Here is a 19,539-nt window from a genome sequence, read left to right on the forward strand (position 1 = left end):
TCGCAACAGATTCCTCGCGCCTCTGAGCAGTAGGGTTAGAACTGCAACTCCCGTGAGGCTGTGCGGCAGCCTCGCGAGAGTTGGCTTAAATGCTGCGGCGGGAAGGCGGCGGCCTCGGCTATCTCAGCGGTTGGGAGGCGGATGGCTGAGGCGATGGCGGAGAGCTACAACCGCGACAGCGAGCCTACGACGCGCACGCTCTTGCGGCGCGTGCTGGATACTGCGGATTCGCGCACCCCGCGGCGACGCCGGAGTGCTAGAGTTGGGTATGGCGGGGAGCTGCCGGAGCGTGTGAGCAGCCATAGAGATTAGGGGGTCAGACCTCAGCAGGATCCAGGGCAGACCCTGTTTGGAGAGGGAAACAGTCTCGGAGAGCCTCAGGGCCCAGGGTTCTGAGAACTGGGTCCACCGTTTACCGGGTTCGGGTCAGCTGTTTGTGTCCCCACCCGCGAGACTTGAGGCTGCCAGTTCTCAGGACTACAGAGCTCAAGACTGCTCGCGTCTTTGGGTGTTTGCTTCTAGGCACTCAGAATCTGGCCTTCTGTCCTGTTCTCTGGGCAACACCTTCTCCCACACCAGCCCAGACATCTTCTCTGAACTGCCTCCTCTATGGTCCCCACCGTTCCCTGCACATTCAGTTCCCTTTCCCTGTAGCTCCCAGCTGGAAGATGGGAAAGGAGATAGCACAGCCTGGGCAGAATTCTGGAGGCAGGAAATAGAAAGACGCTTTGCTAGAGAGCAGGGAATTTGGCCTCATCTCTTGGTAGTATCAGTGGATGAGGGCTCTGGTGAGCTCTTGGTGCAGAGGGTATGGAAATTGGCATCTGCCAGACTGGGGCAGTGCGGTTCTTTTATAGGCCCCCTGGGACGCTATTTACTGTAGGGTTTTTTGTTTTTGTTTTTGTTTTTGTTTTTTTAGGTTTTTTTGGGGGGGGGAGGGTTGTTTGTTTTGTTTTGTTTTTTTATTTCACAGAGATAGGCAGAGAGAGAGGGGGAAGCAGGCTCCCCGTGGAGCAGAGAGCCCAATGCGGGGCTGGATCTCAGGAATCTGGGATCATGACCTGAGCCAAAGGCAGAGGCTTCAACCCACTGAGCCACCCAGGCGCCCCTCACTGTAGGTTTTAGACCTATAAGTGATAAGGTGGGAGTTGTGCCTTGGGAATCTGAGAGGAACTGGAATGAAGACTAGGGCTGGAGTGACCAATGTAGAAGTTGCCATGAAACCCTGGCAAGTACTTAAAAGGTTTCCAAATATTTAAATATCCTTCTTGGCTTGTTATTTTAATGCCTGGAATGAATACTCTTCTAACTGCTCCTCTTGTTACTTCTAACAGAGTCAGTTCTGTAAAACTTTCCTCAGCCCCTCCCTCTGGCTGGATCATTATAGTCCTTCTTTCTTCCCATATCCCTTAGGTTCCCCTTCATCCACAGAGCTGTTGACACAGAGCTTGGAACAGAGGCTGTGGGAGGGGCAAGTGATTTCTGGGTCCCTGGCCTTGAGGGAAAAGGGCTTCAGGCCAAAATCCCTGATGAAAGCACATCTCTGCATCCCCTAGTTCCCTCTTCCTACTTAATTCTTAGAGCTATTGGTCTTTACACAGTGCCCAGAAAGCTCTACTTGAAACACCTTCCTCCAGGAGGCTGAGCACCCCAACAAAAATGAATGCAAGGCAAGGTTCCCACAGAGCTAGGGTAAGTGCCCAGCCCACTGACCACTACAGGGCTCTTGCTGCCCTCAGGGGGCTTGAGGGAATCTCAAGGCAAAGGAACGGACTGACTGCTTGGTGCTTTTACCCAGTCTATTGGCAGATTGGCCCATGTTCATACTAGTGGGAACCTGGAGGAACAGACACCCCGGACTCTGCTGAAAAACATCATTCTAACTGGTGAGTAACTTGCTGATCAGGGTTAGAAACCAGTCCCTTGGTATCCCTCCTTCAGGGCAGCCTGCCCTGCCAACTCTACCCTTTGCTTGCTGTCTCTGCAGCCCCAGAATCTTCCATCATGATGCCAAAGTCTGTGGTGAAGCCAGTGCCAACACCGCAAGTGGTCCGGTCCTCTAGACAGGAAAGCAGTCGGGGCAGGTGCACAGTGAATTCTTCCCTTGCACTGGGCTGTTGGGCAGCTCTGATAAGGGAGTCTCTTGAGGGCCCCAGAAGCCAGTGTTGGGCTTCCTGGCCTGTCTGAGATAAGTTCCATCCTTGTAGCCTGGAGCTGCAACTTCCTGAGCTTGAGCCCCCCACAACCCTGGCTCTAGGTCTTCTGGCTCCTGGCAGGAGGAAGCAGAGGCTGAGATTGTCAGTGTTTCAGCGAGAAATGGACCAGGGACTGCCTCTCTCCCAAGGTAAGACCCTGAACACCACCTTTGGCCACCCTCTCTTGCCCTCTAGAGAGGCTGATGAGGTCTGAAAGAGGGCTTTCATGAGCCTGGTAACTTACCATGGTTTCTTTTTAAATTCTCTAGCAGAGCCTCGAGGAAATGCCAGTGCTTCCTCCCTCACCAGGTGCTGTTGCCTATCCTGGGGTTGGTGGAAAGGCTAGGAGAGGGAGGTATTGATTGGGATGGAATCTGGCCATTCTGATCCTTGCAAGTTTTAGCTTTCTGGCATCATGGCTATGTTCTAAGAGATGAGAGCCCCAGGGCAGATGGGGGAATTCTCTCGAAAATTGGGCCTTAGATACCTGACTTTCCTTTGTGCCTCCTCCCTCCCACCAGCTCCCTCAGTTTGACCTTTGCCACGCCTCTCCAGCCACAGTCAGTACAGAGGCCTGGCTTGGCTCGCAGACCTCCTACCCGCCGAGCTATAGATGTGGGTGCATTTTTGCAGGATCTGCGAGATACTTCTTTGGCCTTGGCTTCTCCAGGTAAGGCTGAGAGTTCCCTCTCCCATGCCCCCACCCCCCCAAAGGAGGTGCTGCTGAGTTCAGGATTACTCCTCTCTCTGTCAGGTCAAGGACAGTGAGCAAGCTTGCTAGTAGATCTATGACGAGTTTCTGCTTTCTTTCTCCAAGGTCCATGTTATAGTGAGGTCCCAGTCTTGGGCCCATTATCTTCTAGGATCCCATATTCCTGAGAAGCTACAGGGTTGAGGGTAGGAAATGTGTGGTGTGGTAGCTGGAGCTTCTTGGGAGATAGATAACAGTCAGGTTTCGGGAGCAGCTGGCCCCGTCAGGACTGACGAGGCAGCCTGATTCCAGGAAACAAGTCAGGTTCACTAGATTATAGATTAAGAGGAGGGTTCTCAGCAGAGTGAGAAGTGTAGAGGCATAGGTGAGCAGTTTTGGTGAGACAAACTGTGGAGGTGGGAATGCCAGGCTAAGAAGCAAGAAGGTAAGCAAAGAGAGCTGTGGAAGGAGGATAAGTCTTAAGAGTACTAGGTAGTTTTTTCTAAAGGCCACCTGGGGTCCGCTGCCCAGGCCCTGGTGACTGGGTAGCAGCAGGTGGGCCTGGAAAACAGAGTGTCAACTGGCCTTTCATTTCCAGGTGACAGCCTCAGAACCCCTGTTGCCACCCTGCCAACGGATACCGTGTTGGAGGACACTCAGCCCTTCTCCCAGCCCTTGGTTGGCCATTCCCCCAGTGTGTACCACTCCCTGCCCTTTCTCTCTCACACTGAGGCTGAAAATGCTGAGAGGGCTGTCAGTCGTAGGACACAGAGCAGTGGGTCTAGGCTGCAGAACCACAGTAAGTATGTGGGGCACGTGGCCCAGAGCTAAGCCTTGGATGAAAACTGGCACTGGTGCTTTTCCCTCCTCAGGCCTGTATGCGTGCCCTGCAGAGTCCCCTGGGTATTGGTTCCTCTTACATGTCAGAGCAGAGTTGGGTTTGGACCACGATACTCCAAACAAGTACCCTGGGTCTGCTTCTGGACATTACTCCTCAGTGAGCTAGACTGGGTTTATTACACTACCTTTATCTTTCTCAGAGCTATAGCCTTGGGCTACTGCTTCTCGAACCTATATTCTCTCCCTTGATTCAGATCCCGGAAAACCAGCCCAACTTCTGGCAGGAAAGGCAAAGAAAGTTGATGTCCTTGCTGTGAGCTTCCCCAACAATAGCAGTGCTATCTCTGGAGAAGACGGAGTAGAGCCCTTACAGGATGGAGTTGGCGAGGAGGCAGAGGAAAGGATGGAGGAAAGTTTGAGTGTGAGTGAAGTGATGGGCTCAACAGGAACACAAGGATCTGTCAGGACAGAAAAGTCTAAGGGACATGGAGAAATGACAGAAGCTCTTGAGGCCAAGGAGCCAGAAGGATCTTCAGAAGATGAGGACGTCTCTGGCAGGACAGGTAAAGAGCCCAATGCAGGCACAAGGGAGTAAATTGTTAACTGTGTTCAGGTTAGCTGTGTTCAGTCTCTAATCTGAGGAGTTGTACCCTTAGGTTTTGTTTCTGGGCACAAGTGGTGCTGGGTCAGGGAGACTCTGAGGGGCCCATTGTTTGACTGACCAGAGCTAGATGGGGCTCTTGAGGAACAGGACAACTTGTGGGGTGAGATAGTCAAGCCCGAGCCCCCTCTAATCCTGCACTTTCTCTACAGCAAGTCCAGAGTTGGCCTCCAGCACCACCGAGTTTCTTCAGGCCAGGCGACCTCAGTTTCTTGAGCCAGCCCCACCGCCTAGCACTACAATGTAAGATCCCAAGACCACATGGACCTCTTGGGAAGGGGGCAGGCTTCTGAGCTTGGCACTAAGCACCAAAGAGTTATCCCCCTTCCCATTGATATGCAGATGATCACACGAGAGCACCCTGAGGTGGGCTGGGTGGGGCTCACTGAGTACATGTGTCATCCTAGTGCATGCTTCCAGGTTCTTAGAGGAACCTGGGTAGGGGAAGTGCCTAAGTCAGCATATAGTCAGAGAAGGCTTCCTGGGGGATGATTAGCAGAATCGGATAGGCAGCAACAGGCTGAGGGGAAAGAATGTCCATGCAGAGGCCTGAGGGTCAAGGGTCTGAGCAAGTACTAGCTTATACAATGACTCTAGACTGGGACTCTGGGTCCAGATTGGAGGATCAGGGCCACAGGGAAAGACCAGGCCTCTGTGTGGCCCTTGGTCCCCACTGCCCCCCAGCAGATAGTTAGAGCTATTTGTCCAGGTTAGCCAAGGAGCACATGGGCCCTAGTCTTCACAGGAGCCTATAAGACTTGTTTTTGAGGGGCATCTGGGTGGCTCAGTGGGTTAAGCTTCTGCCTTTGGCTCAGGTCATGATCTGAGGGTCATGATCTGGGATCAAGCTCTGCATCGGGCTCTCTGCTCAGCGGGGAGCCTGCTTCCCCCCTCTCTCTCCGCCTGCCTCTCTGCCTACTTGTGATCTCTCTCTCTGTCTAATAAATAAATTAAATCTTAAAGAAAAAAAAAAAAAGACTTGTTTTTGATTAGGGGCCTCTTTGGGCAGCATTTTAGCTAACTATCCACTCCTGCCCCCAGCTTATCTTCAGAGCCTCTGGAGCCTCTATCGACCAGGCATCCCCCCAGAGCCCGAACCCATGGCCCCAGGCCCCGTCAAGATCCCCACAAGACTGGACTGAGCCACTATGTGAAACTCTTTAGCTTCTATGCTAAGATGCCCATGGAGAAGAAGGCTCTTGAGATGGTGGAGAAGTGGTGAGTCCTGGACACGCAGGGTGGGGAGAGGAGCCTCTCAGATCATCAATAGACTGTTGAGTCTTTTACCCTAACCCTTTTGGCAGCCTGGACAAGTATTTCCAGCATCTTTGTGATGACCTGGAGGTATTTTCTGCTCATGCTGGCCGCAAGACTGTGAGGCCAGAGGACCTGGAACTGCTGATGCGACGGTAAGTGGGCAGAAGCAGGGAGGTGCTGGGTGTGGGAGTGCTGGCCCTGATTGTATCTCTATCCCCCTCTGCTACAGGCAGGGCCTGGTCAACGACCAAGTCTCCCTGCATGTGCTTGTGGAGCGGCATCTGCCCCTGGAGTACCGGCAGCTGCTCATCCCTTGTGCATTCAGTGGTAACTCTGTCTTCCCTGCCCAGTAGTGGCCAGGCCTCAACGCCTGCCCAGTCCCCACCTAGGGGACTGGTCCACCTATTCTTCCAGATCTCCTCCCCACCTCCCCAGCATCAATAAAGTGTCACAAACAGAATGTGCTGTGTTTTGGTATATATCCTGGGGCCAGCCAGGCTAGGATCAATTCCCCTCCTTCCCTCCCCTCAACTCCCCAATATAACCTGGAGAACAGGTTCAGACAAATAATTTTATACTAAAAGTCAGAGGTTAGCAGCATTGGAGCACTAAGGCTGCCCACAGTGGCCCTAGCTTGTAGGCTCCTGCTCTCGAGACCCCATGCGCCTGATGTCAGTCATCTGAAGCCGTTCCAGGGCAATCTTGAGCCGTACCACAATGCCTTCTTCCTTCTCGTCACCCTCCTCAGGCAGCTCTGTCATGGGGAGCTGGAAGGCCTGGCTCAAGTAGCCATTTAGGGTCTGCTTGTCCAGCCCGGGATCGATGTTCATCAGGGCTTCACGTAGCCTGGGTAGGGTTACTTCTTCATAGCTACCCCCACAAAGAAAGAGAGGTAGGCCTTGATCTCTCCTTTCTGCACCCCAGACCCCAAGGTGTCCTCTGCTGAACTTGAGTAGTATATAGTGCCCAGCAGCAAGCTCAGCAGTGCAGAGGGAGACCCAAGGCCTTGAGATGCCACCCTGTGGCATAGAGACTTGCCTATAGCTAAGTGGGCCTAAGGGCTCAGGAGTTACTCACAGTTCTAGGCCCAGTTCCTGTTTTAGCTCCTGTAGGTATTCATCCTTTTCATCCACGTACTGTTCCCACAGCTTTTGTACAAAGGGCATACTCTGGCCCTCTTCATCCTGGGAGGGGCCACAAGGCAGGGTGAGAACACATTGGTTGGGGTCCAGCAGAGGCTAGGGCAGGGCTCGGCAAGTTCCTGGACAGCCCCTGCCCAACACATACATATATAGAGGTGGGTACCTCTATAAATAATGAGCGGTAGTTCAGCAAGTCTGCATTGCTGCTGTTGGGATGCCAGCCTCCTGCCTCCATCAACTCCTGAATTTTCTCTTCCTTCTTGAAGGGGAAGTTGCTCTTGAGGACAGTGCTGTTGGGAGACACAAGGGCCAAGAGACCTGGCTGAGGCCTGCTCACCCATCTTCCTGTACCCCTCTGCCAGCCCCACCAGTGCTCAAAAAGGACAAGTGTTGAGGCTGTGAGCCCTTCCTGCCAGGCTCCCCTTTCCCCTGCATATCTGGAAGCCTGGCCAGATGAAATGTTGGACAGGAGTTTGGATAGCTGGACCAGACTCTCACCTTAAGTTCTCCATGGTTATCACCCCCTCATTCTGACTGTCGGCATTTGTCATCTCCTTCAGCAGCTGTGCCACTGTCTCCTTTTGCTTGATGTATACACTCTCACTCCTCTACAGGGAAGGAAGCATTGACTAATTTGCTACTTCCTGGAGTGGTAGCAATAGAGCTGGCCTATGCCTGGGACAAAGGGAGGGCCGGCCCCAACCTCACCTTTCCCATCAAGACTGCATAGAACTGACTCATGACTTCATTAGAGCGGAAGAGCTTGATATTTTCAAAAATGGTGTAAGCCCAAGCCATGGCTTCACTAGGTCCAAAGCGATGCTCCAGGAAACTGAAGAAGAAATCTGGGAATTTCTCTTTCTGTAGGGTGGGAGATGACTGTTTGGTAAGCATACCCCATGGTGGGTTGGCCCTTCTCTCTAACACCCCAGTGGAACCCCCTGGAAGACTCTCAAGGCCACACCAAGCCAAAATGGCCCATGAGATCTGACCTCCTCAACAAGACGTTGTTTCCAGGCATCCTTGAGGAGGTTTATCACATCCTTCTTGCTTGGCTTCTTGTTCTCCACAAAGCCATCATATCGAAGGAAAGGAGGGATGGCTTCCCCATAGCCCTGGAAAGGAGAGTGTCAGTTCATCTCTGGGCCCAGGGAGAGCCCCAGATGGTTCCCCAAGAACCTCAAGTCTTAGCGGCAAGGCCTGGCTGTTCTGACTCTGGCTCCAAACCTCCTGAGCCCAGGGACCCCTACCAGACCAGGAAAGAAGTCTTTCTCCCGGAGCAGCCCCTCGCCAATCTCCTCCAGGAGTACATCCACCAGCTGGTCGCTGTTCTTGCCCTCAGCCAGCTTTTGCCAGCGATCTGGGCCCCCAGCCACCACATCTGCATGTGGAAAGAGGGAGCTGGAGTTCAAATCACATCCTTGAGCAGTCCCTGGGAGCACAATGGCCATCATTACCTTCACACTTGCTCCAGTCAGGCCGTGGCGTAGAGGTACGCTGGATCTCCTGGAGCTCAGAATGAAACTGGTCCCGCTCTTTCAGTGTGGTCGTGTGCAACTGCAGCAGTATCTCGTGCTCCTTGCAGACCTCTTCATAGTCACTTCTCAGGCTGTCCAGCTGTGGAACAGCTTGTTACCTACCTACATGACCCCACCTTGCCCTACCCGCCCACCAGTACCTATACCTGCTCCTGCAGATCCTTGTTGGTCTTCTCCTGCATTTCAAAGTCCCTCCTGGGCACCACATCTCCAAAGTTGGCCTTCATGGTGTTGAGTTCCATCTGCGTGCGGGTCAGGTCTTGCCGGGTCATCTTCAGAGCCAGTGTTAACTTCACGGGGTCCTCCCCCCAGACGCCTGCCAGAGTACCCGCCAGCTTGTGTTACCCTGGCTCTAGAGCCTGTAGCCCAGGGCAGGGTTAGAGTGTCCCTTGGGGCCTGGTCCCAGGTCCTTTTTTCCCTGATTGGGAAGCCCTGGGTCTTTCCCAGAACGCTAACAGCTTAGAACTTCAGGCTTAAATAGAGAAGCCCAGGACATGGGGTACCAGGCCTGTCCTCTCAGGGAGTCCAGGCTGTCTCAGCAGGGAACAATTGCTTCCTACTTAAACAATGAGTCTATGATTCTCAGTCCAGCTCAAAAGATCCATAGGAAAAAAAAAAAAAAAGATCCATAGACCCCAGGCGGCAGCAGGAACATCCCCACTTTGTGAATGGGCATGGATGAACAGACATGAAGAGAATTGAATGAAGAGGGATGAGTGGCGAGACTCCTCTCTAGTACCTCCTCAGTGGAGAGAAACCACCTCAGGCTTACCTGGGGACTGGGCTAGTGACATGTCCTCCCTCTGGTACCGCAGCTCATTCAGGTCTGCAATGAGGATCTTGCGGGCATCTCGCTCGCTGAGGTAGCGCAGGTACTCCTCAGCTAAATTCTTTCTCAGTTTGGATACCTGTTGGGAAGGTGGCTGTGAGGTCAGGGGCTATACATAGCTAGCTATCAAAGGGCATGGGATGGGTGCTGAGTGGCCCCATCAGGCCTGGAAACAGGAAAGATGGAGGGAGAAGGAGACAAGGTGGTAGCTCAGTGTATCAATCCAAGCAGAAGGGTAGAGAGTTAGGGAGTCACCTTAGTGCCCAGGGCCTCAGATCACCCCTGGGGTGGGGGCAGCAGGAATTCAGGGAGTTGGTCACCACACTACTCTCATTCACCTCGCTCTGCAATGAGATCTTCTCCTCATTCTTTTTGTCAATGAGTTTTAGCAAATTCATCTTCTCTCTCTTCAGCATGGAGATTTCATATCTCTCCTCAGCCCTCATGGCCAGGATCCTCTCATTGCAGTCCTCATTCACAGTAACAAGCTTGGCCTTCAGGGGCTCCAGAGCCCGAATCTTCTCCCTCTGGTGGGCTAGGCAGGGACAGGTGGGAGAGTCCCTTTGGGACCATAGAAAACAGTCAGGAGACACTGATCCTAAGGTCACAGTGAGTGGCTATGTCTTGCAAACTCCAGGAGTCTATGCATATGCCTTGTTCAAAGCATGGACCCTGTTTAATGCCTTCCTGCATTTGCCTTTTTTTTCCCCTGTTTTTTTTTTTTCTGCATTTGCTTTTATTTTATTTTATTTTTTTTTAAAGATTTATTTTATTTATTTGAGAGAGAGAGATCACAAGTAAGCAGAGAGGCAGGCAAAGAGAGAGAGGGAGGGAAGCAGGCTTCCTGCTGAGCAGAGAGCCCGATACGGGACTCGATCCCAGGACCCTGAGATCATGACCCGAGCCGAAGGCAGCGGCTTAACCCACTGAGCCACCCAGGCGCCCCTGCATTTGCTTTTAAACCAAAGACAGAGTCTGTCTGAGGAATGGGGTTTCATCTATGCCCTTTCTCCCTACAGCCTTTAGTCCAGCAGCTGTACCATGCCCAGAACATCCCATGTCCGATTGGGGAGGCTCATCACTTCCCAGAGGTACTCACTCCCTCCTGGGCTTTACTCTCAATAGTAAAGTTGATTTCTTTCCTACAGATACTGCCTTACCATGTTTCCCAAGGACAGAAAGTAGTCAGATGCTCTTATCACACAGGACAGTATAAGCAAAAAAGCTGAGCAACGCTTGGTGACCTTAAGACCCAGTTAGTAGCTGCCCCAATACTTCTGCACAGCCCCAGAAGGTCAGAGTAGGATCTTCTCCATGCCCTCCAGACTGGATCCGGGCACAGAGGCTGCAATCTTACCCAGCATCACCTCATACGCATTCTTGATGGAGGATAGCAATGGCTTGTATGTTTTAAAGTCCTCTATGAAGAACTCAAAGATTTCTCTGTAAGGCTGGCAAGAAAAGGGGACCTGTCACCTCCTGGCCTATAGCTGCCACTCTCTTAAGCTTAGAAGTATTGTAGAATGAAGCTGCAAGGTCACCCATATTCAAATAAATCCCCCAGGGCACCAGCTGGGTCTCTCAGTGCCAGGAAGCTGAGGGGCAGTTCTTTCCCTCTCAACTGTTCTCTGGAGGTCTCTCCTGATACTATCTCTGAAGTCTGGCAAATGACCTGGGTCAGGGCCACCCCACTCTGGCTCTCCAGGCAGCCAGCCTTCTCCAAGCCCTGTGCCTCGGCTGGCCTCTCGCCTCTTGCTATCTTATAGACCTGTGGAGGCAGGAGGAGATCAAATGACCCAGCCTTGTGTTCTGACCAAACAGAGGTGTGATTTCCTGTTCCATTTGGACACAGAAGTGTTTGGAGGCAGCATTATGTACTGGAATTAGCACAGGTTCTGGAATCAGCCCTGAGCTTGTATCCCAGCCCCACCACTTCATAGCTATATGTGTTCTCTGAAGTTCTGCTTCCTTGATGAATTACCTTCAGACTGTGAGGTTGCATTCAAGGCCCCATTCAGGGCCTGGCACACAGATGACACTCAGCAAATGCTTCTGTCAGTAACTAAGTCAGAAGTGAGAGATTCCCTGTCATCATCCTTGTTTGAGCACGAATTTGGTGATTCCCTCCTTAATATGTATTAGAATCTAATCTGCATCTAGGTTTTTCTAGGTGTCTGGGCTAAGCTCCTCAAGCTTGGGTCTGTCATCCCTAGGCTGGTGAACACTGTGTGACCCCTTCTTGTCCAACTATCAGGATTCAGGCTCCATTGATTGATGTCCAACAACCCATGCTAGTCACTGAAGATCACAGAGCTGAAGGGACTGGAAACAGCATCCAGTCTACTACCTGACTCAGCTATGGAAAATCAAACCTCAGGAGAATTTTGGTTTTATACTGGCAGCTTTGCCTGCGCACTAACTTTGTCATAGAACACGTTCCCCTTACCAGGAATGGGGAACCCAAAGAGCTGGGAGAGGCTGGTCCCTCCTTTTTTTTTTTTTTTTAAGATTTTATTTATTTCTTTGACAGAGAGAGACACAGCAAGAGAGGGGACACAAGCAGGGGGAGTGGGAGAGGGAGAAGCAGGCTTTCTGCTGAACAGGGAGCCAAATGGGCTCGATCCCAGAACCCTGGGAACGTGAACTGAGGCCAAAGGCAGACGCTTAAGGACTGAGCCACCCAGGTGCCCCGAGGCTGGTCTCTCCTGAAGTCTGAATTGCTCAGTCCTAGTTCCTCCCACCTGTTCTCCCACCCTCCCCACAGTTATTCCGTGACTCTAACCTGCAGCCTCAGCTCCTGGGTAGAATCTGTGCTCAGGTCCAGCAGGAGGAGCTCCTTGCGCAGGTAGTTCTCTAGCTGCTCCAGGTACCTCGGCTTAGTAATGCCCAGGGGCTGCTTCTGCCAGCTACTGCAGGGGATGGTGGGATGAGATGTGATGGGCACCCCACAGGGCTCTTGCATCATTAGTCTGGGGCAGCACACACCTCCACACTATCTCTGGATCCAATGTTGGGTCTGTACCAGCCCATCCACCACGGGGCTGACCCCAGCTTACCCTGCTCGTTTTCGATAATCACATGAACAGGGCTTTCGATTATGCAGAATGGTCTGACCAGTGGTGTATGTGGGCCATGGGGACAGTTGGTCACCAATGGAGAACTGACAGGACTGCAGGAAGAGACAGGTGGGGTTACCATGACAACACTTCTCCCTTTCCTAATGCTCCTCTCCATCCTCCTCCCTCTACTTTTTTTCTTTTTTAGATTGATTTATTTGAGAGAGAGACAGAGAGAGCACGCATGCTTGTGCAAGCATGGGGGGAAGGCACAGAGAGAGAATCTCTAGCAGACCCTTGCTGAGTGCAGAGCCCATGTAGGGCTCGATCCCACCACCCTGAGATCATGACCTGCGCTGAAACCAAGAGTTGGAAACTCAACCAACTGAGCCACCCAGGAGCCCTTACTCTCTCTCTCTCTCTCTCTTTTAAAGATTTTATTTACTTATTTGAGAGAGAGAGCACGTGCACACAAGGGAGAGTCAGAGGGGGAAGGAAAGGGAGAGAGAAAATCTCGAGCAGATTCCATGTCAAGTATGCATCTGGATGCAGCGCTCAATCCCATGATCCTGAGATCATGACCTGAGCCAAAATCAAGGCTCACTTAACAAGTCAGACACTTAACTGCTTAATTAATTGGGCCACCCATGCACCCCACCTCCCTCTACTCTTGATTTTTCCCCCAACATCTCTCTGTGTCTTTTTTAAGTAGGCTCCACACCCAACATGGGGCTTGAACTCACGGCCCTGAGATCAAGAGTTACATGTCCCACCAACTGAGTGAGCCAGGCACCCCTCCCCAACATCTCTTAATATAGTTCATAATGAAGACTATGGGCCCTAGAGGTAGAGTTTAGGTTAAAAAGCCAGATATCCCTTATTGGCTGTGTGACCACAGGCTTAACTGCTCCGAACCTCAGTCTCTGCATTTGTAAAATGGGGATGGTTTTAGTTACCATTGCATTATGTTAATGTGAGGATGCAGTGAGAAAACATGAAGTTGGTTTACGCAGACTCAGACACCTCCTTGGAACTCCGTAAAGGTGAGCTATCCTTCTCTTCTGTAGGTATGTCAGTGAGTATTGGATATCTGTACCATGAAAACAGATGTGAGTACCAATCCGTGCCAGCCCTTGCCCCACAGCACAGTCCAGTGAAAGACAGAGGAGGGCAGGCCCAGCCCTGTGCCTGGCCTGACACTCAGATAGGACTGCAGAGATGCAGCAGGGGGAGCTGCGGACCCCAGGAGGAGACTGAGCTGTACCCCCTGAGGGGGGAAGGTAGGTGGGAGTGTCCTGAAGCAGTGGGATCTCATTTTGAACCTTGAGGAGGGGTAGGGAGTGGAAGCAGTTAATATGTATGGGCTGCATTTTTTTTCTTTAAGATTTTATTTATTTATTTGAGAGAGAGAGAAATGGAAATAGCAACAGAGATAGTGAGAGGGAGCACAAGTGGGGAGGAGAGGGAGAAGTAGACTCCCTGCTGAGCAGGGAGCCCAATGCAGGGCTCAATCCCAGGACCCTGGGATCATAACCTGAGCCCGAGGCAGACGCTTAACCAAGGGAGCCACTCAGGTGCCCCATGGGCTGTTTTTTTTTTTTTTTTAAATCTTTTAGTGAAATACTCAAAACTTAGGGGGAAAAAATGAGCCTCTGACCCAGCGAAGCTCACCTCTATAGTTCATCCATCAGTCATCCATTTATTCATCAGACATTCCTGGGGCCATAGTACCTTCTCGACCTGCTGGGTTCTAGGGACATGAAGGAAGCTGGGGGTATGCCAGAGGTGGGATGACAAATGAACTGATGATTGCAAGTCAGTGGGTAGTGACTAAAGCCAATGCAGATTACCAGGAGGGGACAAGACTTGACTGGAACGGACCAGGGGAAGCTAATCATCTTGTAGGAGGTGGTGATGTCTGTGATGTTCATTCAGTACATAAGAGTACTATATGAGAGGAGCTGAGGTCATTTGGGAGAGGGTGTGTGTGGGGCGCAAAGACATCCTGGATAGCACCAACACCTCAGGGAAAGAGCAGGTGGTTTAAAGGGATGAATGCCCAAGGACAGCAGGCTGCCTGAGGCTGGGACTTGGGGTGGCCAGTGTGGATGGAGACAGGGATGGAGCAGCAGCTTTATGCAGAGGGGCAGTCCTCAAAGCTTATGACTGTGAAAAAATTAGAAAATTCCTAAATGTCTAGAAATTAGAAAACTCCTAAGTGTCTAAAATAGAAGCAGTCATGAAATGATTACATAAAGGCTTAACACAGAAATATGCTAATGCTATATTTCTAAGGGTTAAGTAAAGCCTGAAATTAGGGAATAAGCACAACTAGGTAAAAATGGATGTTCAGAAGAGACAGAAGAAATAATCTAAAAGGTTATCAGCAATTATTATCCTCCAATGATAGGTCATTAGGTAGTTATTTTCCTGTAATTGAACATTTTTCAAATTTTCTACAATGCACAAAAATTACTTTCCAATTTAAAAGAAAATTGGGGGTGCCTGGCTGGCTCAATTGGTAGCCCGTGAGACTCTCGATCTTAGCATTGTGAGTTCAAGCCCCATGTTGGGGTGTACAGATTATTTAAAAATAAAATTTTTAATAAAGAAAGAAAGAAAAGAAAAGAAAATTGAATTAGAATTCAATGTTGTATTCAATATTAGGGCCCTCTTTGTACCTCTTAAGTATTCGGAAATTTAATAAGAAATTCCTATTTTTCTTGACCCATTAACTTCTTAGAATACAACATATTATAGAAATAATGTTGGGGTGTCTGGTTGGCTCAGTTGGGGGAGCATGGGATTCTTGATATCAGGGTTGTAAGTTCAAGTCCCGCATTGGGTGTAGAGATTACTAAAAATAAATTAAAAATAAAAAAGAATGTTAAAATTTCATGTTCAAAATGTTTGGGACATGGTCAGAGCAGCATTCACAAGGTATTTATTTTATTTTTTTAATTTTTAAAAAATTTTAAGTTATTTATTTATTTAATTTTAAGTAGGTTCCACACAATGCTAAGATCAAGACCTGAGCTCTGATAAGAGTAAGATGCATTATGGACTGAGCCTCCCAGGTACCCCTTTATTTAGGTAATCTCTACCCCCAATGTGGGGGGGTCAAACCCATGACCTTGAGATGAAGAGTAGTCTGTTCTACCGACTGAGCCCAAGTACCCTGGTAGGAATGTATTTATTTATTTATTTATTAAAGATTTTTAAAAGATTTTTTTTATTTGACAGAGAGAGAGAGAAAACACAAGCAGGAGCAGCAGGCACAGGGAGAGGGAGAAGCAGGCTCCCCACTGAGCTGGGAGCCTGACTGCAGGGGCGGGAGGGGCAAGGGGAGCTCCATCCCAGGATCCTAGGATCATGACCTGAGCCCAAGGCAGATGTTTAATTGACTGAGTACCCGGGGTGCCCACCCTGGTATTTATTTTAATTGCTTAAAATACTTCTGCTATTAGAAGTAAGTAAGTAAAGAAAGTAAGTAAGTAAAGAAAGCTTTAAGCTTTCTTTCTGTTTGTAAAGAGATATGGAGTCACCTGGATGGCTCAGTCAGTTAAGTGCCTGACTCTTGATTTCAGCTCAGGTCATGATCTCCGGGTGGTGGGATTGAGCCTCCAGCTCCCAGCCCCTTGCCTTGTCCCAGGCTCTGCACTAAGTACAGAGTCTGCTTGTCCCTCTCTCTCTGCTCCTCTCCCCATTTGTGCGCTCTCTAATTAAAAACAGAAAATAAAAAACAAAGATGGGTGGCTCTGGCAGTTAAGGACCTGCCTCCGGCTCAGGTCATGATCCCAGGGTCCTGGGATCAAGTCCTATGTCGGGCTCCCTGCTTAGCGGGAGCCTGCTTCTCCCTCTCCTCCCTGAATCTGCTATCTCTTGCTATCTCCATCACTATCTCTCTTTCTCTCAAATAAATAAATAAAATCTTTTAAAAGATAAAAGTATAAAAAATAAATAATAAATAAGTAAAAGTATAAATAGACAAATTAGAAAAACAAGAAAAGTCAAACTTAAAAATCAAACCAGAAATTTATAGCAGCAATGTCCATAATAGCCAAACTAGGAAAGAACCTAGATGTCCATCAACAGATGAATGGATAAAGAAGATGTGGTATATATACACAATGGAATACTCTGCAGCCATCAAAAGAAACGAAATCTTGCCATTTGCAACACGTGGATGGAACTAGAGGGTATTATCCTGAGCGAAATAAGTCGATCAGAGAAAGACAATTATCTCTCTGATATGAGGAATTTGAGAGGCAGGGTGGGGGTTGTGGGGTATAGGGAAGGAAAAAATGAAACAAGATGGGATCGGGAGGGAGACAAACCATAAGAGACTCTTAATCTCAGGAAACAAACTGAAGGTTGCTGGGGGGGTGGGGGGATAGGGATAGGGTAGCTGGATTATGGACATGGGGTGGGGGGATTGTGCTATGGTGAGTGCTGTGAAATGTGCAAGCCTGATGATTCACAGACCTGTACCCCTGGGGTAAATAATACATTATATGTTAAAAAAATTAAAAAATTAAAAAAATTAAAAAAAAATCGAACCAGAAAAAAAATGTTTTTGAAATTTGTCAAAATTGATGTGACTTTTTTTTTTGATGTGATTTTTTTTTTTTTAAAGATTTTACTTATTTATCTGACAGAGTTCACAAGTAGGCAGAGAGGCAGGCAGAGAGAGAGAGGAGGAAGCAGGCTCCCCACTAAGCAGAGACCCGGATGCGGGGGCTCTATCACCAGGACCCTGGGATCATGACCTGAGATGAAGGCAGAGGCTTTAACCCACTGAGCCACCCACGCGCCCCTGGATGTGATTTTTATAAAAGTGTCAAGTAACTCTGAAAAACACCTGGGAATTTGTCAAATAAGCACCTGACCCTAGCGAATTAATACGTTTTTCAGACTTTCAAAGGCCAGTCCTTGTGTTCGGTCTGCCCTTTCTGGGAAAGAAAACGTGGTCACCCTACATGGACTCCTGGACAAATGCGGCTTCCAGGCCTTGGTTATCATTATCGGCTGGCCTCCACCAGCAGGTGGGTGTGAAGAGGTGTTCCCGGGCGCCCCATGATCTCTGCTTCTCCTTGCAGGTGGAAACGGGAAGGGAGGCCACGGCGGCGGCGGAAAGGGGTTGCAGGGCGGCTGGAGGGAACAATGCCCCCTGGTGGTTAAAAATGGCGGTGTTGCAGCTACCCGAAAGAGCTGGGACCCAGCTACACTGTGTGGGTGGCTGCTGAGTGGAGTGGGGAACGTGTGCCCCAAGTCCTCTGGTGTTCTGGAGCCGTGGCCCCGCGCTTGGTCTCCGCGAAGAGTCGCACTGACCCCCTTTCCCTCTCTGGAGTCGGGATCCCCATATTGGGAGTCTGTAGTCTAACAAGGTGTGGGGCCCATGTGTCCCCAAATTACCCATATAGGACACACACAAAGAAAACCACTACACAGCCCATAAAGCTCCACTGTGAGCTGGAGTTATAAGTTTGCTAAACTGTTTTTTCAAAAAAGTTAAAAAAAAAAAAAGGGGGCGCCTGGGTGGCTCTGGGTTAAAGCCTCTGACTTCCGATCAGGTCATGATCCCAGGGTCCTAGGATTGAGCCTATCATCTGACTCTCTGCTCAGTGGGGAGCCTACTCCCCCCCAACCCCGGCCTGCCTCTCTGCTTACTTGTGATCTCTGTCTGTCAAATAAATAAAAATCTTTTAAAAATTTTACAAAATGTGTTTCTTCATTTGATTCCAATAATGGCTGTTTGCTAATTAAATAATTACAATCCTATGATCATATCAACAAAAACCCAAAAGTACTTAATGAGACAGCATTCATTTTTTAAAAAAGTAAGCTCTACGCCCAGTCTGGGGTTTGAACTCACCACGCAGAGATCAAGAGTCACATGCTCTACCGACTGAGCCAGCCAGGTGCCCCAAGATAGAGACAGCATTCATTTTTATATAAAAACTTAAAAGAACAGGAATGGAGGAAGGACATTTCCTGAGGCTAGTAGAGTCTTTGCTTCCAACCCAGAGCCAACAACATGAAGTGGGAACATCCCTTCACTCCTGCCTTCACTTATCTCCTCACAGCATTATGGAGCTCTCAACATATGCCTACCACTGGCGTATCCTATCAGGAACGAGGGCCATACAGAAAAAAAGATACAGTCACAGGCCTGAAGGACCTTGGCAGATCTGTGACCATCCCAGCACCTAGCATAATGCCTGGCACATGTCAGGCTGAATGAAAAAATTAGATCCACTCCAGAATGCTGAGCTGCAGGGGAAGTGTATCCATGGACATCAGTTGCATCTCTCTCTGCTAGGAGAGGTCTGGATGGACTTTTCAGGTGACCTGCAGCCAGTGTGCACACACCTACCCTCAGAGCCTGATGGGCCTGGCCTCCATGAGCGGCACTCCCTTAACTGGGGAGAAGCCACTCTGGGAGATGTGTTTCAGATGCGTGGTGCTTTTGGATTGCAGAGAGGGAAGCAGATAGGGTCTGAAAATTGACATTAGGGTTTCCAACAAGACATTGGCACTAACCAGCGTCTTCTGTTTCTGAGAAAGCTTGCGATTCTGGGTGTTCTTGATTTCTGTGAGGAAGGAGTCATCTATGGTCCCTCCTGAAGGCCGCATGTGTGTTCTGCACAGAAAAAGGGAAGACAGTGGTAGGTGACAGAGCCCCGAGCCCTGAGTGGGAATAGTACCTCCACCCTTCCTAGATCTACAAGAGAGATGGTCTCTTCTCTCTGTTGCAGATCTAGGCTCTGGGTCTTCCCAGTACTGCCTACAGATTCCCAGAGATGCTGCCAACAAGCTCCTGGCCCTGGGCCCAAAACATTTCCTTATATTCCCGGAAACCTTCTCATGCTGAGAATCTCACCAATTCCTCAATTCCTGCAGTGACAGGAAAGCCTCACCATGAGCCCACAAAACTCTGTGGGCTTACACTTTCATTCAGTATTCAGATGAGTTTCATGTTTGTGACTCTGACACATTCTGGGGGTGTCATACCAAAGGCAGGTGCTATAGGACAAGCAGCGCAGGGCCAGGAGCTTGTTGCACCAGTCCCTATCTTGCACATACTTACTGGCTGATGGGCATGGAGCCGACATCTGGGGTTCCAACAGGAACCCCTGGGCAAGTCATTTAACCTCTCTCAGCCTAGTTTTCTCATAAGGAAACGGAGACAAGTTCATTCGTTCTTTCTTTCTTTCTTTTTTAAGATTTTCTTTTCTTTTTTTTTTAAAAGATTTTATTTATTTATTTGACAGAGAGAGATCACAAGTAGGCAGAGAGGCAGGCAGAAAGAGAGAGAGGGAAGCAGGCT

At 49.7% G+C, this 19,539-nt stretch overlaps 2 protein-coding genes across 4 annotated transcripts; one reads left to right on the forward strand and one right to left on the reverse strand.

Moving 5' to 3' along the window:
• Positions 1-100: 100 nt before the first annotated feature.
• CENPT (centromere protein T) lies at positions 101-6,096 on the forward strand. Of its 3 annotated transcripts, none has more exons than XM_080828227.1 (13): positions 101-266; positions 1,602-1,692; positions 1,799-1,886; positions 1,988-2,084; positions 2,208-2,344; positions 2,465-2,504; positions 2,717-2,865; positions 3,485-3,685; positions 3,981-4,289; positions 4,540-4,630; positions 5,429-5,605; positions 5,692-5,796; positions 5,874-6,096. In XM_080828227.1, exons 1-13 carry the CDS (start codon positions 142-144, stop codon positions 5,995-5,997), a joined length of 1,734 nt encoding a protein of 577 aa, XP_080684353.1. In that variant the 5' UTR covers positions 101-141; the 3' UTR covers positions 5,998-6,096. The 3 variants fall into 3 exon arrangements, with proteins under 3 accessions (XP_080684353.1, XP_080684355.1, XP_080684354.1); XM_080828229.1 differs by having other exon boundaries at positions 3,485-3,580; XM_080828228.1 differs by having other exon boundaries at positions 2,468-2,504.
• A 105-nt stretch (positions 6,097-6,201) lies between these two features.
• Positions 6,202-19,313, reverse strand: TSNAXIP1 (translin associated factor X interacting protein 1; the record flags this gene model as incomplete). Its single annotated transcript, XM_080828514.1, has 16 exons — positions 6,202-6,514; positions 6,722-6,828; positions 6,950-7,076; positions 7,285-7,394; positions 7,495-7,647; positions 7,779-7,901; positions 8,037-8,167; positions 8,244-8,403; positions 8,471-8,640; positions 9,097-9,232; positions 9,492-9,688; positions 10,511-10,604; positions 11,936-12,062; positions 12,210-12,322; positions 18,753-18,852; positions 19,300-19,313. The coding sequence occupies 16 exons, from the start codon at positions 19,311-19,313 to the stop codon at positions 6,274-6,276; spliced, it is 2,103 nt and encodes a 700-aa protein (XP_080684640.1). The 3' UTR covers positions 6,202-6,273.
• Positions 19,314-19,539: the final 226 nt, after the last annotated feature.

Source organism: Martes martes (assembly GCF_963455335.1).
Source record: "Martes martes genome assembly, chromosome: 17".
In the NCBI taxonomy this organism is placed as follows: domain Eukaryota; kingdom Metazoa; phylum Chordata; class Mammalia; order Carnivora; family Mustelidae; genus Martes; species Martes martes.

Coding starts and splice junctions, on each gene's coding strand:
- CENPT (XM_080828227.1), top strand. CDS start 142: ATGGCTGAGGCGATGGCGGAGAGCTACAACCGCGACAGCGAGCCTACG. Junction 1,887..1,987: donor GAAAAACATCATTCTAACTG/GTGAGTAACTTG, acceptor CTGTCTCTGCAG/CCCCAGAATCTTCCATCATG. Junction 2,085..2,207: donor CAGGAAAGCAGTCGGGGCAG/GTGCACAGTGAA, acceptor CCATCCTTGTAG/CCTGGAGCTGCAACTTCCTG.